Source organism: Epinephelus fuscoguttatus, linkage group LG6 (assembly GCF_011397635.1).
Source record: "Epinephelus fuscoguttatus linkage group LG6, E.fuscoguttatus.final_Chr_v1".
Lineage (NCBI taxonomy): Eukaryota > Metazoa > Chordata > Actinopteri > Perciformes > Serranidae > Epinephelus > Epinephelus fuscoguttatus.
In genome coordinates this window covers 25,863,915-25,890,169 of record NC_064757.1, presented here as the reverse complement: position 1 = coordinate 25,890,169, position 26,255 = coordinate 25,863,915, and the positions used below count along the sequence as shown (strand labels likewise).

The following is a 26,255-nucleotide window of genomic DNA, read 5'->3' as shown; positions in this document are numbered from 1 at the left end:
TTGCAGTGAGAGCTTTATTAGAAAATGCTCCATATCAACAGGAGTAAACATTTTAATTGACTGCAAATGGACAACCATGCGTCTTTCCACATAGACCAACAAGCTACATTAAAACTTGACACCTCTTTCCATTACAGCCAGAGAGAAACTCATTTGTACATATATCTGGCACAGAGACGTGATTGGCTTTTTCCCAGGGAGAGGCACTGATGCCAAAGCTGCACACTGAGACGTGCAGCCTACTGTATGTGCTGCTGCCAGGCAACCCATTAGTAGTAAATACAGCGTGTGTGGTGTATAGGAATGTGGGCCATCTCTTTATGGTGCTGCTTGGCGTAAGGCCAAAGGTAGAAGTCGATGATCGCTGAGTTGACATTGCAGGTCTGTCCGTCTCTCTCCTGCACCAGCTTGCACAGACGGTCTTTGATCAGCTCCACAGACCAAATCGAACAACCTCGGATCTCGACCTCCCTCCTGTCCCCTGAACTCAGCAGCTCGCCTGAGAGAAAAGGGAGGAAACGCAAATTATACCTTACTATTCCTAAACGACTGGTTTATTTACGAGCCGAGAATGAACACATACACTCCTGTCTCACCATTTCTCAGCGCCTGCATTAGTGCTTCAGAGTATCGTAGCGCTCCGAGGTACACGAGACCCTGAGGGACCCTGTAGTCCGCAAACATGGTGAGCCAGTCCATGCCAATGATGTCTCCCTCTCCTCTGGCCTCCATGACGCCCCAGAAATCTGCCACCAGGATCTGGGCTCGCTTGTAGAAGGAGACTCTCTTACCCTGAAACAAACATTGGTGCAACTCGACACTTGCTTACACAATATGTGCTATCTGATCCACTGCTAGACACATGTTCTTACACAAAGACAATATCATGGCAAAAATTCATGCGCAAAGAGCATCATTTATTCCTTAACTGACTTAAAAATATGAAGAGAGCATTATTGCCACACTGTCTTTGGCCAGGAGGTGGAACTCTCACATCACGATTTATCTTAGGTTTTCCAAATGCATACATTACATTTAACTCAGATTAAATACACTTCCTATATGCTTTCAGTGTTTTATCCTTGTTGTATATTTTCATTAGACGATGAGTTCAGAGTGTCCACACAGCTGGACAGTATATACAATGCACCCTGGAGAAAAACTGCCTCTGTGAAATTAAAAAGATAAAAAACCTCAAAGCCATTTTTCCTCAAATGTTGTGAAATGTCCAGCTTATATGTTTGTAAAAGGAAACCTATCCAACCAGAAATTATGATTACTTTAATATCTGAGATGTGAAAAAAATTTCAAGGATGCTTTGTGGGAGCAAACATGAACTTTCATCCACTAAATTCCAAACACGAAATATTCCACAATTTCAGATTCATCCATCTCTAACTCTGACCTCATATGTAGCTTCGTCCCTGTAGGAAGGGATCTTCTCCACGATACGTTCCACCATCTTCCGGGCATCGCTCCCGGCTTGGCTGATAAAACTCCGGAAGCTTCCGCCGTGTTCCTGCAGCACGCGGCCACCTTCAGTCAGCGCCTTGTGAAAAACATTCAACATGTGATGTGTTCAAATTTAACTATGAAGATGAGTGGGAGGTTAAGAGCTGCACATTTTAGATTTCCAATTATCCTAAAGGGAATACAGTTTGGCTCATAATGTAACACCAACAGACAAAAATAATAATTAAGTGAGCTTTAAAATCTATTTCTAATGTCTTTCTTTAGCAGAGTAAAACACACAGAAACAATATGATCTGAGACACCTTAGTTACTAAGTAGAGATGTAATTAGAGCTGCAACGATTCATCCATCAGTTGTCAGCTATTGAATTAATTGCCAACTAATTTGGTAATCAATTAATCAATTTGAGTAGTTTTTAAGAAAGTCCAAATTCTCTGATATCAGACTCTTAAAAGTGAATATTTTCTGGTTTCACTGAGGACGTCATCGAGAAAATAACTGACAGACTGTCAATGAAAATAATTATTAGTTAATAATATGCTGGTTTTTGATTTCGAGGACCTTCTTTGTTGAGTTTATGATTGGAGAGATGAGATGATACATCATGTTTGTCTTTAAACTGAGAAGTTTCAAACATAAAATAAAAACACAAGGAACACATGTATCAGTCGTGATACCGATGTGAAATCAATCAAGCAACTTGTGGATGTTGATGATTGTTACAGTCTTAGTACCACAAACATTAACATGATAATGTTAGAACCTGGTGCCGCTCCTTCAGCATGGGCATGGGTGTTTCATTGTCTGATCGAAGGACGTGTCCCAACTCCTCCACACTCATCTGAGAGAAGTACTTGGGATCAGTGATAGGTATTCCTGTGGGGAGAGTGGGAGAGCTATTCAGATACTTGACTTAAGTAAAAGTAAATCTTTGATAGTCTAAAAATACCCTTTGGAATTAAGGTAATGAATTCCAAGTTTTACTCAACTAAAAGTACAGAATAAAGATCAATAAATGTAACGTACTTAGTATGCAGAATGGCTCTTTTCAGTGTTATATCTTAAAAATGTATTGTGTTATTAACAAGACATGAAGGAAACACTTTGCACATCTATTAAAAAAGACAGGTGCGTTGGAGAGACAAGACCAAAAAGTTGCAAAAGGACTCCCGCACACTGCAAATAAATTATTTATTGCAAGTTAGACAGTGTGCAAGAGTTCTTTTGCAATTAACTATGACATGAAATGAAAGAAAGAATGAAAGAATTTTAATGTAGAGTTTGTCAATGAGGAGCCAATTTTGGATACTTTATAAACTACTGAGTAGATTATAGTACTGCATCATACCATATAAGCATATCATATGCTTTTTCTTAACGTTTATTGTCATTTTCAATACAAACAATAAATAAGTAAAGGAGCAGTTGCATCCACAAGTACCAGACACTTACATTTTATGGTTTTTTCACACCTTTTCAAAATTATTTTTGACCCAATTTACGATTTACTTTTTAGAAAAACAAAGCACATTTTTCTCGTTCAAGCAATGCAGGAAAGTATAATATATGTGGCTCAACATTTTGCCAACAGGTAAGTATAAGTAGAAAGTAAAATGACAGTATCAGGTTCAGTGGTAGGTTTATAAATTTGCAACATCAGAATTGTGGACTCATCCAGACGAAATCTAAATATGGATAAATGAAATTAAATAAAATGTTTGTGGCAATAAACACCTCACAAATTCAAATTTAAGACTATTTAATGACAATTAAACCCTAATGTTTCTAAATTTAAATTGACCTCTTAAGGACCTGCAGACACCCTATAAAGAAATGAGGATGCCATTAATTGTATAATCACATATTTAAACAGAAAAGTTGTTAAATAATGAAATAATTATAACAATAAATCCTAATAAGTAATAAAACAAAAACAAACATACATAATGTCACACTGGCCACGGACATGCATCCAAATACATCACACAATCAGGTACTCACAGATGGTCTGATATCTGGAGGTGTTAAGATTATGCTGGGAATAGAGGCCTTATTATTGAACAATCACAAAGTCTATTTTCCCATTTCTGAGCTCAGTTCTCCATCTGGTTAATGAGAGTGAGAGCGTATCATGTGGTTTTATGTGAAATCTTAATCAGCAAAGTAGACTAGTACCCACAGCTGTCAGATAAATCAGTAAAAAGTACAATATTCCCCTCTAAATGTAGTGGAGTAGACAAACAGAGTATCATAAAATAGAAATACTCAGGTAAAGTACGAGTACCTAAAATTTGTACTTGTGTGAGTGCACTAAGTAAGTTTCCACCATTGCCTGTGGAGTGAAGACGGATTTATCTTAAGACAGGAACTACTGGAGAGCAAGACAGAGGGCACTCGAGCTACCAAGTCATAAATTTATGGCACGCTATAATAACAGGAATATAACTCCACAGCAGCCAATTCTCACAAGTGACTCAAAAGACATAATTTGTTCTGATCTTACGCTGTTAACCCTCGAGATTCACACTGTGGAGCAGAGCTACCTGAGTTTTTCTGAGAGAATCTCTTGTAATTATAAAGGCCACAGCGACCACACATTGAGAGCACTATTCCATATGAGACATAATTGATTCATATCCGGAGTCATTCACGCTAATTATGAAAGATGTATAGGCGCATGCAGAGCTACAAGCAATTTCCCAGCAGTCCAAGTTCAAGTAAAGGGCACATACACAATAATTGGTAATAGCAGTGCACAACAAAAGCACACAGAAAAGAGGAACAAAAAGAGACATCAAAAAGGGCCCTGATTATACATCCTTCTCTCCAGAGATGAAGCTGCACACAAAAAGGATAAAGCCATCTAAACAAAAAGGCAAAGACGTCAGTTGACAGTGTTAGACCATGGCCTTAACTTCGCTTCATGAGTCTGGTGTTTCTCTCACTCGTGTTTTTTGTTTTTGTGTGTGGTTTATTTTCTGTTGAAGTGCAATTAATTATGCAAAAATGTTGCCTACCAAAACAGCCATGATCTGTCACCTCAACACTGAAAGGAGATAAGTTGTGTGAAAGCTGAAGCAATGTACACAAACTGAAAAATATAAATGCAACACTTGTTTTTCCTCCCACTTTCGTGAGTTAAAATAAAAGCTCTAATACCCTTTCTAAGCACACAAAAAGCTTTACGCTCTCAAATTTGTTTAAATCTATGTTAATGAGCACTTTGCCAATATAATCCATAATAAATCCACCTGCCAAGTGAGGCATATCAAGATGCTGATATAACAGCATCATTACTACTCAGGTGTACCTTGGGCTGCTCACAATAAAAGGCCATGCTAAAATGTGCAGTTTAATTATACAACACAATGCCACAGGTGTCCTAAGTTTTGAGGGAGCATGTTTCCCGTGAACTGAATGCTTATTTCACAACCATAAGCCATCTTCAGTATGGTTTCTGAGAATTTGGCAGTACATCCAGCCAGCCTAATGAGCCAGCCCAGGACCTCCACATCTGGCTTCTTCACCTGTAAAGGCTTTTGCACACTGAGTCCGTTTTTTTTTATGCATTTTTTTATGAATCCTTGCGCACAGAAACCTTGATTCCGATGCATTTTATTGTTCTATTCATTGTGAAAATTCACAATACCTGACAAAATGAAGACATATTTCCTCCTTTGCCTCTCTCGACTGGAGTTACCTATCTGCTGTCACCATTCCCTCCCTGTCTTTCATTTGGCACCGCAGCTACATGAAGAGGCGGAGCTGTCCACCTGAATATTGATATCTGACCTGATGAATGTAGCTATCTGAGTTATGAAATGATTCTGTGCGCCCTCTTCTGTTTTCATTTTCTTCACTGATTCTTGGTCAAATGTCTGTGAAGGCTCTGACAGATGCAAAAAAAAAAAAAAAATCAAACCTTTTCTGAAAACCTTCATGACAGACGAAAGTTTTGGACTCACTGTGCAAGCATAAATGACACAACGTGAGGTTGTATTTATTTTGAGATGTGCGACAACTTGGGACGAAAAAACTGACTCAGTGGGTAAAGGCCTTAAGATGGTCTGGGACCAGCCACTGAGACGAGTTTCCCTGAGATGGTTTTTGACAGTTTGTGAGTTGTGAGTTGGGCAAACCCACAGCTGCATCAGCTGTTGGTATTAGATGATTTTGAAGATAAAGACACCAGATGTGGAGGACCTGAGCTGTTGTGGCTGCACATCGTCTGCAGTTGTGAGGCCGGTTGGATGCACTGCCAAATTGTTGGAAACAACATTAGATATGGCTTATGGTGGTGAAATGAGCAACTAATTCACAGGCAACAGTTCTGGTGGATGTTCCTGCAGTCAGCATGCCAATGACAAGCTCTCTCAAAACTTAGGACATCTGTGGCACTGTGTTGTGTGATCAAACTGCACATTTTAGAGTGACCTTTATTGTGACCAGCCCAAGGCACACCTGTGTAACAACCATGCCATTTAATAATCAGCATCCTCATATGCCACACCTGTCAGGTAGATGGATTGTGGATTATGTTGGCAAAGTGCTCACTAACACAAATTTGTGAACAAAATGTAAGAGAACTACGCCTTTTGCGTGCTTAAAAAAATATTTTATTTCAACTCATGAAAAACAAAAGCAACAACAGAAGTGCTGCGTTTATGTTCTGTACCACTAAACAAAACAATGTATGATATTTTTAAACTCATAAAGATGCCATTGCAACACTCCTTTAATCCTGCAAAAACACAGATGAATCATTTAAACATGCTCTTAGCTTCCTCCATGGCCCTGGTGATGGCAGCACACAGGGTCATGTAGCCTGTGTACGTGGTCCCTTTATAGGTCACCTCACACTGTTGAGTTTCTTTCTCGGGCCAAAAGGAGAAGTTCATGGTGTCGACCACGAACACCCAGTTCAAGGCCTGCAATGTTGAAAAACACAAATTATCAAGACAGCATTAAAAAAGGCAAGGAACCTGAAACTTCAATCAAAATGCTTGAACAGTGTATTGAGTAAGCAGGCAGTTACTGTACTGAGGACACAATGGATAAAAGAATGGATAAAGGAATCTGTTAAAATGGTTTCTCTACTTTGAATTCCTCATTTAGTGGAGATTGACTTCTCCGTCTTCCACCATGGGATGTACGTGTGTGGACACAGATATTGCTCCAGGCAAAAATATTCAATTCACCAGTTGCTGTCTTGAATAATTATTTTCCCAACGTCTGAGTAAATATCAGGAATAATTAACTCCTGAGCTGTGATGACTTTATTTTCTATAATTGTGCTTCTCAGTCATTTATGGCCAGTTTCTATTAAATAAAGTATAAGAGAAGCCTGGTTCCAGATCAATGAATTAACATCCACATCTTCGATTTCTTCAGTGATTCAAGTGAAGTGAAATGAAATGCAGTGGTGGTTAAGTATTCACAACCTTTACCTGAAGGTCCAGTGTGTGGGATTTAGGAGCAACGATGGGCAGAAATTGAATATTATACTAAACTATACTATACTAGAATGGACAAACCAAACACTTGCTTTAGATAGGGCCACTCAGGTTTTTGCACCAACCACCGATGTTCTCCTACACATTTGGCACCAAGCCCCCTGAAACAGCACTTTGAAGCTAATTTTACAGAGACCAAAGGAGGAATTATAACTTTTGAGTCTGTCTTGTGATGCCATTGGGCCCAAAAAGACGTTTTCTCATAGACTTACATTGTGAAAGAGACATCGATAAATGAGCTGATTTATTTTTTGAGGGTCACAACCGTCGTGAAATGAGTAACTTCACTATCAGAATTTGATCTATTCAGTCCAATAACACCAATCTAAAGTTTAGAAGAGCAGCATGATTTAATCATTTTTATCCCCATCAAGTTGGCAGAGAGCTAAACTGGAGTAAACCGCGCTGAGCCACTACAAGGGGCTGTACACATGCCGCATATACATTTCAATGTAGACGCGTCTCAAACTCAAACGCCAAAGCAATGCCATCACTGTGTGCATGGGTTTCCGAACGCCTATATTTCAGGGTGCTACGACTGCACTCTGAGAATTCAACTTTTGGATTGCAGGAGCGCGCACCTCATGTCATGTGACAAGGAACAACCAATCACATCCAGCAAATATCTTTTCCTTCTTCCAAGAATATCAGTCTGTGGTAAATATGAAGTAGAAGTTGATCATTTTAGTTCAGGGCTGCCAGATCTTAACATCTGTCCCACGGACAATTGCCTAATACACACTACAAAACAATGCCAGGAAGAAGATCAACTCTGCACTAAGTAAGGAGGCTATGATACAATGCTGGTTATGGATGCTTAGCAACCTCAGACACAACCTGCCTTTGCACCCTTGAAAGTTGGCACAATGTAGACAAGAGTAGCACCCAGTGCTGACCTCGTGCTTTCCAGGAGGTGTAAGATGTGGCATGTTTACGGCCCATACGTCTTTAGTGCGCTTGCTCTGTGGGCCCCATAATACCAAAGATCCAGGTAATTTCATACCGTGGAAATACAAATTTGGCTTCATGCATCACTGAGCAACCTCCATAGGAATGAACAGGGGCCCGCCTCCGATACTGCATCCAGTTCCCTTTATACATCGATGCTTGGCACACAGGAGAAGTTTCCATTTTGCAACGTCACCACTAGATGCCACTAAGTCCAACACACTAGACCTTTAAGTAAAAGTAGAAGTATCATGGCCTAAAAAACTCTCTACAAGTAAAAGTCCTGACTTAATTTTCCTTAAGTAATTGTACAGTGGTAACACTTAACATAATGTAATTAAAGTAAAGCACTCGTTATGCTGAATGGCCTCTTTCAAAGTTATATTATTATAGTACATTGCATTGTTCAGTTTTTACCACTAGTCAACACATGTAAGAGCATTTGAATGTTTTAGTTCAACAGTGTGGAGCCAGTTTTACAGAATTTAGACACTACTAAGTAGATTATAGTGGTGCATCATATCTATAAGCATTTCATGTGTTTTTTTTAAATGCAAAATGTAGTGGAGTAAAACATACAATATTCCCTTCTGAAATGTGGTGGAGGAGAAGTAGTGTAAAATGGAAATACTCACAGCAAGTTAAAATACCTCAAAATTGTACTTAGGTACAGCACTTGAGTATAAAATCTCCTTGAAATGTTAAAACTGGTTGACAGTTTTTATGGATTTAAGTTTCATGTCAGCTGTCATAAGCAACAAATGATAATGTATTGATTGCTTATGTGATAATCCTACAAATTATTTGACGCATGTAGGATTTCAGACCACAATAGCCACATGTCAAACCATCTGACACTTCACTCTGTCATCTTGTCCATATCACAGCATGGTTAAAGATATGAATCCTGGACCCTCTTATACTTTATACAGTACATATGCAAATAATTAAAACCTCAATGTTGTTCCCACTGAACAAAATTTTCTATGCACCACGTGATTCATTACTCAGGTATGCTTAAAAACAATCTATTTCTGTTAGTGGCCCAGGCTGTTAGCAGACTCCCCTGGTCAGAGGTGGGCTCTGGAGCCAATGGATTTGCCTTCTTCCAGCCACTTGCTGTCAGATCATCACTGTGTCGGAGGTTGTAGAGCATTTCCGCCACCTTCTGCACTCCTTCTTCCTCCACAAACACATCCTTACTGCGCTCTGCAATGAACTGCCCAGACTCACGAGGACACAAAGGTGGCTCCATGATGGTCACTGTAATGCTGTATATGGAGAAGAAAAACACCTGACAGGACACTTGGCACATGAGCTACAGTCCCTACAAGAATCCGAGGAGATAACTATGAATATACTGATCTTCTCTAACACATAAAGCACATTCATACTTGCAAATAAAACTTAGACACATTACAATCTCCAGGAGCAGTTTCTAAGAGCATGCATGGGTGGGTGCAGGGAGGGTGTGAACGCCTGTGCCCTTTTCATAGTGAAACAGCAATATCCTACATACATCTCTGGGGAAGTGCCATTTTAAAGATTATCCCTGCTTTATTAGATCATTCGAAAATGAAAATATATAATCAAGATGGGAGAGATGTAACAAGGCAAGGACATTTCTACTTTTTTAAAAGGAGAAAGTCAGTGTTTCTATGGTGGGACTTCACTCTATTCTCATTTAGGTGCTTTGTAGCGCACAAAACATAAAAGCACTGCACACAGGAACATCTCTGACCAACCCCATTATTAAAAAAAACAAAACTAAATTGTATCCTTCTCTGTCAAGCTCTAAAAGCTGCCGAATCTTTTCCATCTATCTGAAGTGTCCAGTGTCTGTGTTAATGATGTGTTCCCTTTCAGACTGATAATAGGATACTGTGACGCACAAACATAGTGGCCTCCTGAATGAAATTCATTTTCACGGTGCTCTTTCTGTGGTGAGTCACATGAGTTACTCTCCACGCTGAAATTTAGAAAATGAGTTGTTTTTTTTATGGAAAGAGCAGGATTTTGCGGGGGTCAGTGCATATGGACATCACGTCACTACGTTTCACTGAAGAGTGGGCGACCAAAGTGCAGGTAGTGACTGTCTGTTGGGGTAGTCACGTTAGCCACAGACTTTCTCAACACTTATACGGACACTACGCAGCTTTTACAGCGGGGAAACTTCCTGTTAAGCGACAATATACGTATTTTTTTTATTCATAAGCGGATGTTTTACTGAACTTACCGATGAATGCAGGGAAGTACACTGCACGCGCGTTGCTTCGTGTTGCCACTACCTGGTTTCCCACTGCTGACCAATCAGAGCCTCCGTTGTGAGCACATCATGGGCTGATTAGCCAATCACAAGACGCCAGAAGAGGGAACCGGAAGACAATAACCGTTAAGGATACGCAAAAATAAATAAACACTTATTTTCCTCTATAAAACTTATTTTATAACGTTATATATGTTCTGGGCCGATTGACGCCCTAAACGTTTGTTAATTTAAGTTAAAATTTGAGTTAAAATGCATCCGGTAACCACCCAATGAACATGAATTTAAATAATGTTTAACAACAGGTAAGCAAACGTGACTGTTTATGGTCAGGTTTCCATAATGTAACAAGCGATCGGCTAGTTAACCGACAGAAAATTAATAGGCAACAATTTTGATAAAAATTGACGAGTAAATATATAAATATTTTTGCCACACATTTGCAGATTCCAGCTGATTTTATAAGATTTGCTCATTTCCTAAGCCGTTTTTGATAGTGTTTTTTTGTAGGGCTGCACAATTAACGAAATCAAATATGGCCAAGTGCAACACCCAAATCACAGGAGTTGCATTTTTTAATAAAGGTAAAATGCGTTACAACATGCCATTATAAGTGTTGTGGTGCTACAGAGATGCCCAGGCCTTCAAATCATATTCCAGATGTAAGGGAACATGATTGTTTGGCACAGACTGCAGCAAAAAGCACCTTATCATCATTAATAAATCTTTTTCAGTAAAAGTGAAATGCAAAAATTCCCACTAAAAATCGCTACTCATATCGCAATCTGTCAAAAATAATCGCAATACTGTTTTTGGCATGTTGTTCAGCCCTATATATTTGGGGTTTTGGACAACACAATTTTCATGTCAGCTTGGGCTTTTTGTGATTTCACAATTTTCTTACATTTTTGACAAACCTATCAAACACTTTGTAGAGATATTGAAAATTCATGATCGTCGTAGCTTTAAATTTAAGCTGCATGAAATGGTAGCTGGACTGTCGCCTGAACAACCACATTAGCCTTTAGTCCAAATGCCATCTGCACACCAACAAGTGATCCAGCTGCAATGATTTTTTTTTTTTTTAACCAAAAAACGTTCAATAAGCAACCTCATTAAAGATGCAAATTGGTTCAGTAAAAAGTGGCACCATCTTTATTCATTTTACAATTTGACAATGTGAAGTCTACAGCATGAAGAGCAAACAAGTGTAGAGCACAGGAAATTGCAGGGACAAAATAGATAAGTTCAATATCATTTGTCAAATCTCTAATAAAATGTCAAAACAAATTTCTAACTACAAGTTCGTATTATTGAGGAGTTACTCAAATTATTCAGTTTTATTTTATCACACAACTACCATGGATATTCATACAAATTAGTCAGACTGTCCTGTATCAGGTGTGAACAAGAATCCTAACTTAAACATCCCCAAGTCCATTGTGATGGGTAAAATTTCCCACATCTCTATAAAACAAAACAAAAGGTTCAATATGAAAAGAAACGTAGCTTACATTCTGCATGTTGCACAGAGTGGTAATGTGATACGACTGTGTGTGAAGGGACCAATATAGACATGATAAAGCACACCAAACCCACACACGCTGACATGCGCGCACACACACACAGGACAGATTTAAACTGGAGACACACATACACATACAAGTCATAAAAATCAAAACCATCAAAAAATAAAGGTTATGTTTATTTTTGTCTTTGAGGAGACTGAAGAATAATTTGATAGATGTGAGTGTTAGGAAAAAAAGCAGTGTATCTGATAAACTAATGGACTACACTCTTAAAAATGCAGAACATCTACATTTTCTTTTATGCACAGGAATGTTGGACATTTGTTTCATTAAAAAATACAAAAATAAAATTCAAAAAAGACACCCACAATCCAGAATAATAGTCTGAAGGGGATGTGTTGGACAGGGGAAGAAAGGCTGAGGGGAGGGGGAAGGGGGGGCAATCTGAGTCTGCTTCAATCTGAGTCTCCTGGGTCTACAGCAAATGACCAGAGTACTGCTTCACACTGAAATAAAAAGAGTGGAAAAATAAATAAAATACACAAGAAAATTGCAATTCACAAGTCGATGACAGTGTAAATATATAGCTATGCAACTGTGGGAGGATGAAGTCTTGGGAGGAAACGGATGGGGAGGCAGAGCAGGAAGAGAGACAGACAGACAGACAGCGAGGAAGAAAGACAGGCAGAGAGGAAGACGGGGGAAACGGGGGACGTGAAACAAGTGGCTGACGGAGAGCAAGGAAGAGAAGGAGGAGGAGGAGGAAAAAGAGGGGTGTAGTTAGTCCTTGTGTCCAAGCAGGTGCAGCACACTGAAGAGGGGAGGGGAGGAAGGAAGAGGGAGGCAGGGTTAGTTACCATGGCAACACTACACTACTCATGAGACAGCGGTGGCAGGCCTACAGCTGGATTAGCATTCGGGGCTAAGCTCGGATAGCATCAACAAGGAAGTAGTGTGTATTATACGTGCCTACTGGTTGCCAAGGGAGACAGAAGAGGAGGAGCCTGTGCTATTTGGCAGACTGTGATTTGTTGTCGGTTGATCTAACTAAAAACAACAAAATCACTAGTCTTCCACACAGCAGCAGCCAGGGGAAGAATCAATCCACTCCCTGCTTCACAGTGAAACGGCTTTGATGGCAAATAGACGTTGCTTATTTTTTTTCTTTTACCAATCATATTCAATGGATAAATGTGACAGTCAAAAAAACTTTTTTTTTTTTAAAGAAATGCAACATGTACTATTGCATTTGCCTACTCCTTCACAGCCATTTCATGCAAGAGGAAGGTTTGAACTAGTTGCAGGTTGCATGGGGAAGAAAGGAAGGGGGTTAGTGGAGAAGAGACAGCAGGCAACAGAAATGCATAACCCAGCAAGAAGTGGGTTTCCTACTATTAGGATGCAATTTCAGAAAAACACATGTAAGCATTTACAATGTTAACAAAATCTATTATCTATACGTTTGGTTCAGTGGGTTAAAAAAGAGGTAAATAAAAAAGGCGTATTCTAAATATTTTACTTGAGTGAGTTTACAAGACCGCAATTTAAAGATGGGTTGCGTCAACATACTTTTATGATGCGACCCAATAAGTGTGAGCTCAGGCCAGGTAAAGAAACCACAGGATGACGTCATAGAGGTTTTGAAAGTAGGCTACTAGGCTTGATGAGCACTATTTGATGGGATAAATGGTTCAACTACAACTACGGAGCTGAATTAAGAATTTACACTTCTAATGAGACGGACATCAGTGTAATACTATGAGGCTGTGTCAGAACTTGCCTGTTCTGTAGAAGGTACTGGGCATTCTGGATCTGATCCTGGGTGCCAATAATGGTGATTATTCGGTCCTCAGAACCTTCCAGAGGCTCATCGATCTTGATGGAGGCTCCTGACTCATTGCGGATCTGTTTGATCCGCTGGCCTCCCTTACCAATGATAGAGCCAGCCAGCTGTTGTTGGGGTTCAGAGAAGAGAATGAGAGGGGCGGGGAGGAAAGAAAAACAAGCATGCAGAGAAACACTTTAGAACTGGGAATGCATTTGAGTAGCTTAAAAAATGTGCTATGTTATGTATATGTTTAGGAAATATTGTTTAAAATGTTTTAGGTCTCTTAACACTAAATATAAAAAGATGAATAATACTTCTCAAAGGATTTTTGTTAATTACACTGAAAGATTACTATGAACCACTATGAGTCAATGTGTGGGAGACAACATGACTTATTGGTCCCTACAACTGGAATGCTGTACCAGTCAGCTGCTGCACAAATAATTGACTATGACACACACATACATGACTAAATGTAATTTATATGAGGATAATGAGAGAGTGCAGACGACAAGCTCACATATGGCAATGTAGGGTTTTTACTCAGTCTGACTGAATGTCATTTATGACATGAGGATGTAGTGGGTGAGTTACACTGGTCTTTCTTTGGTTATGTTGCAGGCATTTACTCACATCTTTAGGGATCGTCACTTGCGTGGTGATGACAGGGCCGCCCATGTCACTGTAGGAGCCACGTCCACCTGATGTTGAGAGGGAGGGGGGAGGTGAAGACCAAAGCAGACAAACAGGGAAAAGAGGAGTGTTGAAACAGAGGGAAAGTAAGTAGAGTGCTAAAAATCAATACTTGGCTGTTGTCAGCAATTTTTTTTTTATCGTATTAATCAATTACAAAAAAAACCCCTAAGTGTAGAGACTCACCTGACTGGTAGCTATCCCAGGAGGAACTGTTGTCTGAGCAGAAAAGAAAGCAAGAAACAACACTGACTCAGTGATACACATTAAGACAAGTTATATCTGTGACGTGTGTAAACAACTGAACTAAACTCAAATGTCACTCATCATACGTTTCCTAAAGATCTTCTGAAAAAAAAACAAAACTGTAGAATGATATATAATTAGCTCTGTGTGCCATCTTTAACATTTGTTGTAAACACAGATACTTTCAGTAAGATGTCATTTTACTGGGTTATCAATAAGAGCACAATATTACAGCAGCCAACAGCCACAATGTAAGCTGCAATGTCCTTCTAGCCACATTGTCACTGTACAGATTGTCATTTTGTCTGCGAACACTACACTCAGACAAAATGCTTGACACTACGATATGTTGAATAGAACACTTACGGCTGCACACTAACAGCCTTGAAGCCACATTCATATAATGACACAGAAAGAATACGAGGCTTAGTACTTACCATATCCTCCTCCGCTCTGTAAGACACAAACAGAAACACAAATAGGTTACATACGGTGCGGTACCACCGTTTGGTTTTCATCTTCCTACAGATCCCAGGTGAATGGACGGAGGAGCGTACGCGCAAATGTATGGATGATGCAGCAGCCTCGTCCATGGAGTAGACTCAACTAAAAGCCACCCAGTTTTCATCCATAAGCCAGACTCCTCCTCCTTCCCTCCCTCCATCCCCCCTTCCCGTCTCTCCTTGCATCTCCATCAGCCCCCATTTTCACCTGCTATTCAGCTGCTGCTGTCACCAGGGCAACAGGCAATTCAAAAAGCTGTTGCTGAGCAACGGCAGGCAGTATCCTGCCAGCTCTCCGAGAGGAAGAGAGGGAGCGAGAGCGGGAGAGAGAGAGAGAGAGACCTTCCAGTCTGTCAACAAAGCGTTATTATTGCCTAGCAACCAACCATGGCCACCCCCACCCTCCCCACCCCCAACATCCTCCCTCTCTTTGCAGGAAAAACAGGCTGGCCGTGAAAAGTACACAGTAAGAGGGCAATTATAGCTGATTATTATGGGGTGTCTCCGGCTGTGGTGATTATGGTCATTTGGTGGGATGGCTTACACCATGCAAAAACTAGCCTGGATGCATGGATTGGGCTCAGATGAGTGTATGTACATGCATATGTACATGAGTTACCAGCTACTGCTGTACTGTCAATATACCGCTATTATCATTACGACACAATGGACAATCACAGCATATTGTCTAGTGCTAGGACCAACCAGTGTGCAAGCTTGTGAGGACGCTGGCGCCCAATGAGATGCTAGAACCAGAGCTGCATGCATTTAGCAAAGGGTCACTAACCATGTTATCGTTATAGCGATCCGGTCTGCCTCTTCTGTCACTGGTGACGAGAGAGTGCCATGGAGGGAGGGAGTTGCGGGGGGGACAGAGAAACAGAGAGAGAGAGATGGAGAGAGTAAGAGAGAGAGATGGGGGGTGGGGGTGGAAAGAAATAGAAAATTCTTAGAAAAAAAAAGCTTGACAACATTCCAAAGGAAATTTCTGGTCTAGGTCAAACTGCACACACACGCTGAGCAAGATTACAGTATAAACACATTTCCTCTCAGCCATCTTCCCACACAGTAACAGGAACAGCTCTGACAGTGTTATGGTGAGAGAAGTGACAGGTGGTGGTGATGATGATCAGAGCCAAGGGCTGCTGCTTTTTTTCCCCCCAAAACTGAGCTCAAATAAAGGAATTAGCTGGAGAAATGTGTTTGGAATTATTTGATACTCTTGCCGTTGCTAAGAACATACATGCACAGATGCTACTATCACGTCAAACTACAGCCTTAACATAAGTTCATATCGCTTATAGCTTTTTAATTGACAGTGTTTCTCTGTAGCCGTGTTGTATTACATGCTGGTGTCATTAGCTACGATGACACTAACATCGAAAGAATGTGTCGAAAAAATGTCAAAAATCAACCCATTAGTATCATCAAGTGTCTTACAAGGATGACCTGGCATTTTTCTACAAATAATTTCAGCCGTATTTTTTATGAGTTTGCTTTTCATTTATCTGAACATGGATAGCTGAAACAGAACCAAGATCAGCTCATCATAGTATTATTCTGGCTTTGGGCGATGATGATCTTCACATTTTAGATGTTGCATCAATGAGCAACTGTAAATATCAGAAAAATGGCTTCTTCAGTTACAATCCAGCTTGTGAAAGCACGCCGTTTTGCAAGGGACTCGAGTGACATGTGTCAGCTCCACATCAGCACATGACCCTCATGCACACACCACCACAAATACTTTCTCTCAACCTGGGAAAAACTGGGAGTGAATAGCAGATTGGATGCGTTTTTAAAAACAGGAAAGAGGAGGTCATACAACGTCACTGCAGTTGTCTACAAAGCACTCCAAAAAAGTGGAATGCCAACAGGTGATTGGGGATCAGGGTTTATGCAGGCTGGGGCACTACAGGCAAACAGAGAGTGGAGCAATGATGTTTGAAAGGCAGTAATTAGTAGTGAGAGTTAAGGATATGAAAAGAGGGCAAAAGATTATACAAAGTGTTATTTTCTCAAGAGCTATAAGAAGAAATGGATAAACAAGCATATTAAAGAATAAATGCGACGGTAAAAGTAGTAAGAAGGGAAAAAAGGGACGTGTAGGAATACCTCAACACTTAATTTAAATCCATCATGGCCAATTATTTGTCACATTTGTGAATGGAAATTATGCTGAACACCTGTCAGCGCTATTAAATGACTTCGGCTGAGTGTCCACATAGCTTTTTTTTTCTGAGTGCCAGCATTTGTTTTTAATTCTTCCCAAAAGGAGAGAGTATATGTGGCCACCTAGAGAAAGGGCGCTGCATCCAGCATCTTTTATACAGAGTGCTCTAGGGTTTTAGTGTGCCCACTTGGAGCACTTCTAGTTAGAAATCGTTGGTGTTGTCACTGTCATTCCTTTTCAGGCAACCAATCATATGTTAGATGGGGCAGGACTCGCCAACCTGGTAGCTTGTGTTGTCAAAAATATCAGTTTATTAATAGTGAATATCTGAAACGGTTTCAATACTCGTTTTCTGCAATATCGAAACAGCAGTAGCAGCTGTGCTTTCTTACTCTCTACAGTCATTCTGCTGTTCTCTGCTGCTAACAAAGAAAAGTCGTGCTTGTCATATTGTAGCCTCGTTATATTTATCTTAAATCAAAATGTTTAACTGTATGCCCGAAATGTCAATTTTAAAGAAAATGGTATTGAATATCAATAGTTTTCTAGATACTATTCCAGTATCGTGACGACACAACTGGTAAGCAAGAAAACGAAGGAGAAATTAGTTCTGGCCACGTCTGTCAATCCTGAGATAATAAAAAGCAAATGGGCGATGCTAGTGCATCAGCGGTGATTAGAGTGGTTATATGTTGTCAAGATATTGTTGTCATGGAAACAAAACCCATGCGGAGTGTCTTCTTGACGAGGCGCTGGAATGAAGCGCTCCCCAGCGCCCTGCCGGCACTTTCCTGTCAGAGAAAATGGCTATATGGACACACACCCTTATTTTCACAAGGACCAAAGGGTACAATTCTTCTCTTCAGGAAGCACCACCCAATGGTTATTAGTGCAAGTAATATAAAACAAAAATATTAGAATGTCAAAGTATCCCTGTTTAGAAAAGTTAGGGGGTTGAGGCAAAGATTTGGGGACAGAAACTTACTTTGACCTTTCGTCTGAGCCACGGTACGAGTCATAGTAACGATCATCTCTGTGGGCAAGATGGAGATGGGAAAAAGACACACACACCCAGACATACAATGATGAGCACATACAATTAATGGAATGATAACCATGAATACAAATGTTTCCCAGAGGGGTGCACAGTGTGACACTGGACTACATGCACAATACTGGACTCAGTTTAACCTCTGAATAGACAAGTGTGGTGAGCCTGAATGGGAAATAAGCACCTGAAGAGGGAGTGAGCTGTGTATATGCAGATGCAGGAGGAAACAAGTGCTCTAGAAGAGGAACTCTGAGCAGGGCCTAGTATGTCTAAAATATCAAGCACTTCAAACTCAAGAGGTTAACAGGAGTAAAAGGACTCTCAACTTCAAACTGATGAGTGGGATCATGCAGCCATTTGGCCCTACAGTGTTCAGTAAAACAAATAATGCATCCAAGATAGTATCTGTATTAGACACAGAAGACATGTCCACTTGTAATGCGAGACTTACACTTTAGAAAAACAAGTTAAACACAAACTCAATGACATGGCCACGCCTTGGCAGGACTCATGTTTGTGCACGAGTAGAAGAAAAAGCGACAGAAAAAAGCAACAGACTGTAGATCATTTGAGTTCACATCTTACCCTGCTCTGTGCGGGTGTCCCATGGGCATGTTGCGTCCACGGCCACTCCCCCTGCTGACCCTGCTTGGGTGGGGTGGAGGTCCTCGGCGGGGGCTCATCTCATCGTAATCCCGGCGAGAGGGAGGCATGGGTCCCCGTCCCCCTCTGCTGGAGGGCATTCGGTCAAACCCGCGATCTCCACCACTGGACCTGCCCCCTCCACGCATGGAGAAGCCTCCCATTGGCCTGCGACCACCTCCCCTTTCTTCAAACATCACGGTGAAACCACCATACTCATATGTTTCGTCATAGAAGTTAGGGTCATAGGGCTGAGCACGGCCCTTTATGGGAGCCTTAAAAGGATGACAGAGGGAGATTAACTGAGCTGCTGAAGTGAATTTGTGACACAGAGTTGACAAGAATAGAGGTACGCTGGGAATAATCTAATAACAACAAACAAATTCTCCTAACGTAAAAACTAAATCTCAGTGAAAAAGAATTACATGTTTGGATTCATCTCCAACAAAATTTAAAAAAAAAAAAATCAGCTAGAGCATGACATGCTGTGGACATATTTGTTTTCTCACCAAGAGCTCTTAAATCAGAAAAAGGATAAAACTTGACAAATTACAAAAAGGACTCTCAGTCACTGCAGAAGATACTTACTTCAGCGATGAGCTCCAGCATAGTCTTGATACACTCGACCACCCTCTCTGTTTTACCGCCGACCAGCACCACCCGGTCTGTCGACTGAGGACAACACTCCTGAAACAGCTTGATGCTGGTCTTTGTGTTCTGCAGACACAGATACAGGCGCACGTAAGGATCACAGGAAAAGAGAAAGCCACTATGTGATACAGCAGCTGATTATACTGGAGGAAAAAAGAACTAACTCCAAGCATTTCACACATCAAATCACAACCATGTCTTTTGATGGGTAATTCCACATCTTTGAGGTACGTGAAGTATCACAGGACACAAAAGATTGAGCCAGAAGAATATAACAGTTAAGAAATCAATTCAATAACAAACACAAACCATACAAAACAAAAGATTAACAGGAGAAAAAAAAATGATATCCTCTCTGGGTACCTCCAGCTGGGTTTAATCCAGTCATTTCATGGAATGTATTCTTGTTACAACCGAAAAACTGGCAGCGACAGAAGGCTGTGTGAGAATCTCCATGTTGTACATTACTCACACATTTCACTCTGTAAACTGTTTTGCAACTGATTTAATTGTAAAAAAAAAAAAAAAAAAACACTGATCCCTATCCCTTGTATTAACATACCTCTCGGAGCTCCTTGATCTTGGCTCCCTTCACTCCGATGATCGAGCCAGCAAGGCTCTGGTGGATCAGCAGACGCAGCTCACAGTCAAAATCCATGCCATTGTACTGCTGGTACTGAGGGAAACAGTTAGTCTGTTAATGCTTCGATAATCTATTTAGCTCTCTGAAAGATTCAAACCTGTCAGGGACTTGTTACTTGTAAATCCTGCAAAATCATCCACCAAATACACACATGACAGGAAGTTAATGTAGAGGGAATAAAGATGACAGTAAAAATATATTACCATACTTCAGATAATGGGTGGCATATACTCGTACGGTGACAGACCCTACTGATTATTTTACATTTTCTTCCACCAATTAATCACAGATACAGGCACATGGCAACAGCGTTATACAGAGCCTCAAAATAGTGTTCAGACACAAGCAGACAGGTAATGCACCAGTCAAGTTTAACCTATCTGCATCTTGCCCACTTATTTGCAAATGAAAACAAGAGGCAAAAATAACACTGCAGGCGTACAAAACTGCACATTTTATATGAACTTGAAAGCATCTCTACAACACTAGAGCTGCAACAACTGATGGATTAGTTGTCAACTACTTAATTAAAATCACCAAATATTTCATAAAATTAGTTACTCTGATTCCTTAAATGTTTCTTTACTCTTCTATGACAGTAAACTGAATATCTTTGGGTTGTGGACATCATCATCGCTGGCTTTGGGAAACATTTTTCACCATTTTCTGACATTTTATAGACCAAACAACTAATTAGCTAATCAAGAAAATAATCAGCAGATTAATTTAGAATGAAAATAACCATTAGTTGCAGCCCTATACAACACAATGGACATTTACAACATATAGTTTGGTGACGACTGTTAACATCCACTGTTGTTTTCCCTTCAAAATAAATGGTTCATTTCACTGGGTTCAACAGGACTTGCCATGGAAAGAAAGAAAACAAGTGGAACAAGTCCTCACCTCTTCCAGCGTTGGGATAATCTTCAGCAGGATTTCTCCAACTGTCTCGATGTCGGCACTGATGCTCAGGATGCTTCATATTTCACCCACCAATGACAAGGCAGCGCACAGCCACGCAGAGAGGGTGGGGTGGGGTTGGGGGTGCCAGGGCATCCCAGGGAAGGGAGGGAACAACATTTCGGATCAGAGATCAGAGATTATGACACCCCCATTTTTTGCCATAAAAAATAGTCACACCCGATTTTAACCAACTCGCTACTCAGAGACTGACACGGCTAAATGAACTGTTGAGATCCAGTGTTTTCTAAACGGTAGGTGATTGATAATTCAACACTGTAACTGGGAATAAAGCTGGTACCCAAATAATGCAATGAAAAGAAAACAGTTGTTTGTCCAGAGAAAGGAAGAAAAGAGACAAAATAAAAAAGGGACCCAAAGAAAAGTGACTGCATTTGGTGACCACTGAAGGGGCAAGACGGGGGAGGGTGAAGTCTGAGGAGGATCTGGCAGGAATAAGCACCGAAGGTGCCAGAGACAACTCTAACATCCTAAAGAATAGTTTGGTGGATGCACACCACAAAGATTTTAACTACAAAAACCCAAAATAAGGTGCCTAACACAACTCTGGAAGATCGGCGAGGACAGAGAGAACAAATTAAGCCTCTCTGTGAGTGTTATCATTTTTATTAAAGCATCCTGTCTTAAAAAAGTTGGCTTGCCTTTGACTAAAAATCTGATGCTTCATTTGGCCAACAAATAATGAATTGAATTTTGTTGTCTGCACCCACCTAGTGACATAATAAAATAAACAATGAATTTACTGATCAAGAGAACTTAAGCACAGTTTGTACATGGAAGTAGAATGATAGACAGCTGAAGGAGAGTAACAGAGCAGATTACACCATGGAAAATGTAGTTTGCCACCACTGGAGATGATGCTTTTTAAGGGGATGGGAGAAGCAATAAACAACGTCACAGCAGAGAATGCAGGGATGAGTGGGACAGAGAGACAGATAATCTGTACATTCAGTAGCTCCAGCAGTCAGTAACAGAGTTCAGATGAAGCAGAAGACAGGAAAGGAAAAACACACAACACTTGAATCCTAGCTTGCCTTTTGCGTTTCAGAATGGATGGACAATCTGAGTCTATCAGTATAATGAGGGCATCTCAAGGAAAGAATGGGATGGTGCGAGAAGCAGGTGAGCTTATGAGACTAACAGAAAAAAAAACAAGAACACCAGTATATCCACTCTGAGGGGGGAGGGAGGTGAAAACGCGGAAGATAAAGGAGGATAGATAATCATCAATGAAAATTTAAAAAAAGAAAAAACAACATGTACATATTGCACAGATTATAGCAAAGGTTTAAAAAGACAGTGGCAGATTGTGGAAAAACCCTGACAACACCAGCCTAGTTTCAATGTTGACGTGACTTTAAAAATGGCATATAAAAGGATGTTGACATGGCTTTTACAGGCTCAACAGGCAGATTTGGACATGAACGCATTTAGGCATTTTGACTCAGGCTAAAAGACTAAGAGAACAGGTAGGTTAAAATACAGTGACTTGACAGAGGCAGGATGACTATTTATTATTCATCTCTTCTTGTTTGTTTGACCTGTAGTCAGGCAGTGAGAGGGAGGAGCTTAGGGACATACCGCTCAGGCCCACTGCTGTCTGGGACTGACACACTGGCATTGTACTGGGCGTGGCATGGGCAGGGGCCAGGGCCATTCGAGCACAGATGTCAATCAAGTAAGGCGCCCATTTAGGGACAGGGCACGATTATGGACAGGGCCAACCAGGGTGTCAGGTGGGCGGGCGCAGGAGGGGCCATCCAGAACATGGGCAACAGAGGAGGAAGTGGGCAAAAGTCAACAGTAAAATAATAAACAAGGGAGAGGGAAGAGGGAAGAGGAATACATTTTTAATATACAGGCTCTACACTGTTCAAACGTGACTTTAATTTGATTCTCTCAGAGATTGGTTTGTCAAAGAGAGAAAAGGAGAAAAGGTGACACTGGAAAATGGGTAATGGCATATTAAGAACATGATAAGTTCAATGTTGGGGAATAGACCAGAGACAGTGAGAGAAAGGGGAGAACAAATTGTGGAGGGCTAGAGAAAGAGGCAATGACATTGAATGAATTAAGAACTGGTCAGGTTGCCTTAACACTTATTAAAACATACGTATTAACTGGTGGTGCAGGTGACCTCATGAACACCACACCGTGCCCACTGATTTAAATTAACAAGATTATCAGTGTTGCCACAACAGCATAGTTACAATAAATTACCAATATGAAGACATGGACATGAAATTGGATTTTTGTGCCAAGGGCCAGTTTAGCTGAGGAAATCACATGATGTTTATATGAGAATAAAAAGGGGTTTGTCAGACGTTTTCATGAACAGAGGGCTAATATCAATACAGGCATCAGCTAACCACACCCCTTGTTTACACAGAAGAAAACAGTGCCAAATACCAAATTAAGTTTTTAAAAACAGTTATCCAGGGTAAATGCTTGTTTAAGAAAAACTGCTGTCCTGTAGAGGAGGCTGGGTAGTTTTGGGAGGCTTAACACCAGTGTGGGGAAAAATAAAGAATACAAAATAAAAACTCTAACCAAAATAAAAATTCAGGGTGTATGAAATGTATAAAATGTACTCACGTCTGTACGAAGGGCTTTGATGTTCTTGCCGCCCTTCCCAATTACAGCTCCTGCATTCTGAGAATACAGAAAATACTTACAAAAACTGAAAACATAACAAATAAATGAAAAAACTATGGTGCTGAAATTAACAGGCAAGGTGCCATAGAATATTACAATTAGTATCAGGAAAAGCATGATGACTGCACGAATACCCCCCAAAAAATGTGGGAATGAATTATTCAAAAGGTAGAGATGTGATCAGGGCAACAAAAAGAAAGCTATAAAAAATGGAGGGGGTATAAAAAAAAATCATCAGTCTGACTGAAGGGGTGCACAAAAGAAAGAGACAAAAATATGAATAATCACATAAGGGTTTGACATGAAACGTGAAATGAAAGGGGAGCTGATTTACTTTGCTCTGCAGGAGGATGCGAAGCTCAACCATCTCGTCCGAGTTCCTGGAGCGCTTGAATGATTTCTGCTCATCTGCATCCTCAGCAGGGCGCTTACCTGGCATAGGGAGATAAAAACACACATTGACATCCCTGCATACACATCCCTCGGCTAGATAAAATGAAATAATCAAAAGAATGCAGAAAGCAGTGACAAACAGAATTACAAGACTTAGATATTTGGCACTCTGTTTTCATTTTATAAACTAAATTTAAACTGATCACTGTGTGCAAAACCAGGAAAGACTTTTGTAATGCACAACTTTGGGAGACAAGACCAGGTACTGTAATAAATATGGCTTATAGTAACACACAACAACCTCCAAGAGGAATACCAAGAAAAAGATTTTAATCATAGATAAGTTGCACTATTTTCCAAAACCAGAGATGTAAGAAATCATCAACAACTCTTAAATTGCTATTGTTCCTTTACATGACACACAGATATCAATGATGTACACACAAAACATGCCAACAAATTGGTGCATTTTGACAACATAACCAACAAAAAGAAACCTTTGTTTTATACCGTTTGTCTCTGTGTTGCTGAATGAAGCGTCTTCTTGCTGTTCAATTTCTGTCTCCATGGTCTTCTGAAAGCGAAAGAGATAGGGTGGGCACCTCGGTCCGGGGAACAGGCGGCAGCAGCAGCAGGGAGAGAGAAGCAGAAAACTGGCCCCTGTGAGCTGTGGCAGTCTGTCAGCATTGTGGAAGAGGGAGGGGGAAAAAAGAAATAAGACAATTCAAGCTGTGTGCTGGAGATCTGGCTATTCAAGAAGAACCCGGGATGACATGGCGAGAAAAACGAGAGGAAAAACTGGCAGGAAACCGGCACTCACCGATATTTATTACAGGGACAAGGGCGTGTTGATAGGCGGAACTAAATAAGCAAGGACCAAACAGCTGCTGCGACCTGTCGGGGAAGGAGAGGCTAATTGAAACACTCATATGTAACATGACAAAAACAGCTCATTAACAACAAAGTTTGAAACGCACCGATTGTGATCACATACACTTTATTTCATTGAATTAATCCTAAACTTGAATCGATGTGACTGATATTTAACTAACATTACAGGTCGGCAATGCTAATGAACATTCACCCAGCGAGCGTTTAGGACCGTCAGGATTATCATTACAATGCTGGCAGTTATTGCATGTTCACATATAGGATTGTTTGGGTGGCGAGTGGCGACAGAAACATACATTTGCATTGCTTCGGAGGGCGACCACAACCAAGAGATGATTTAATCAGCCAGTGATAGACACGTTATATTAACATTAGACACCCACATAGCGTTAATACTTAGCTTAATGCTATTTCAACACATCGATTTCTCAATTTCAAGCGAAGTTACGTTGCAGCTAACAACTGAAGCTAGTCATTTAACAGTTAACAGCTCTACTATAAGTTATGCTAAACCGAAAACCGAAAGCGAGCTAACGTAGCTCCACAGAAGCTAAGTTACGGACCATTAGCTAAGCTAAGTCGTTAACTACGGTTGACGTTACGTTAGCTACCTGTGGGGAAACGCGTTAGCTTCACCGTGTGCATTTAGACTAACGTTACTAGTTCCACTAAATATCGACTGTACACGCTTTCAACCACTTTACTACTTGCATACAAGGCAAAGTGTCGCCTTGTGTCATTATCTAACACGAGTCGGTTGATAAAACGCTACCAATCGATTAATACAAAGACCAGCCCGGGCCACTCATGCTAACGGCTAGCTAATTTCGCCATGTTGCTATAATTTCGGGTTGAGCACAAGGGGAGCTAGCTAGGCCGGCTAATTAGGCAGCACTGCATCAGATACAATCTAAGAAACAAAGTGACTGCTAAAGACATACTTCTTTTCACTGTATGTGTGTTCTTCGACTACCTTAGGCTCAGTGTGGCTAAGAAAATTAGGAAAATACCGTCAAAACACAAACCTGCAGTGCAACACCTCGCTCGTCCCCCTTCCTTCTCTACCGAACCTGGAAATGTAAAACTTGAGCCAGAGTGTGCTGATTGGTTGAGCAGAAAGCAAATCAAACAAGCGAGAGTCACGATTGGCTAAAAGACACGTCAATCACAGGA

The 26,255-nt window shown here is 40.6% G+C and overlaps 2 protein-coding genes across 3 annotated transcripts; both read right to left on the bottom strand.

Moving 5' to 3' along the window:
- Positions 1-10,269, bottom strand: lg6h9orf64 (linkage group 6 C9orf64 homolog). The gene is made up of 7 exons (XM_049577918.1): positions 10,171-10,269; positions 9,004-9,205; positions 6,256-6,404; positions 2,237-2,351; positions 1,406-1,549; positions 597-792; positions 1-499 (listed from the first exon to the last, which is right to left on the bottom strand). Exons 2-7 carry the CDS (start codon positions 9,187-9,189, stop codon positions 270-272), a joined length of 1,020 nt encoding a protein of 339 aa, XP_049433875.1. The 5' UTR covers positions 9,190-9,205; positions 10,171-10,269; the 3' UTR covers positions 1-269.
- Positions 10,270-11,332: 1,063 nt separating this feature from the next.
- hnrnpk (heterogeneous nuclear ribonucleoprotein K) lies at positions 11,333-26,243 on the bottom strand. Of its 2 annotated transcripts, none has more exons than XM_049577910.1 (17): positions 26,108-26,243; positions 25,012-25,085; positions 24,702-24,868; positions 24,133-24,230; positions 23,739-23,795; positions 22,725-22,768; positions 21,066-21,138; positions 20,079-20,192; positions 19,454-19,582; positions 18,809-19,140; positions 18,158-18,205; positions 15,787-15,826; positions 14,934-14,949; positions 14,437-14,469; positions 14,191-14,258; positions 13,510-13,679; positions 11,333-12,235 (listed from the first exon to the last, which is right to left on the bottom strand). In XM_049577910.1, exons 3-17 carry the CDS (start codon positions 24,757-24,759, stop codon positions 12,205-12,207), a joined length of 1,311 nt encoding a protein of 436 aa, XP_049433867.1. In that variant the 5' UTR covers positions 24,760-24,868; positions 25,012-25,085; positions 26,108-26,243; the 3' UTR covers positions 11,333-12,204. The 2 variants fall into 2 exon arrangements, with proteins under 2 accessions (XP_049433867.1, XP_049433868.1); XM_049577911.1 differs by lacking the exon at positions 26,108-26,243 and adding an exon at positions 26,024-26,107.
- Between the last annotated feature and the right edge of the window lie 12 nt (positions 26,244-26,255).

What these genes read in the sequence shown, in the direction of transcription:
- lg6h9orf64 (XM_049577918.1), bottom strand. Translation starts at nt 9,189, where the DNA reads ATGGAGCCACCTTTGTGTCCTCGTGAGTCTGGGCAGTTCATTGCAGAG. An exon ending in GGGACGAAGCTACATATGAG is followed by an intron (nt 793 to 1,405) that starts GTCAGAGTTAGA and finishes TGTTTGTTTCAG; the next exon opens with GGTAAGAGAGTCTCCTTCTA. An exon ending in AATGCAGGCGCTGAGAAATG is followed by an intron (nt 500 to 596) that starts GTGAGACAGGAG and finishes CTTTTCTCTCAG; the next exon opens with GCGAGCTGCTGAGTTCAGGG.
- hnrnpk (XM_049577910.1), bottom strand. Translation starts at nt 24,759, where the DNA reads ATGGAGACAGAAATTGAACAGCAAGAAGACGCTTCATTCAGCAACACA. An exon ending in AGATCAAGGAGCTCCGAGAG is followed by an intron (nt 19,583 to 20,078) that starts GTATGTTAATAC and finishes CTGTGTCTGCAG; the next exon opens with AACACAAAGACCAGCATCAA. An exon ending in AAGTGACGATCCCTAAAGAT is followed by an intron (nt 13,680 to 14,190) that starts GTGAGTAAATGC and finishes CCCCAACAACAG; the next exon opens with CTGGCTGGCTCTATCATTGG.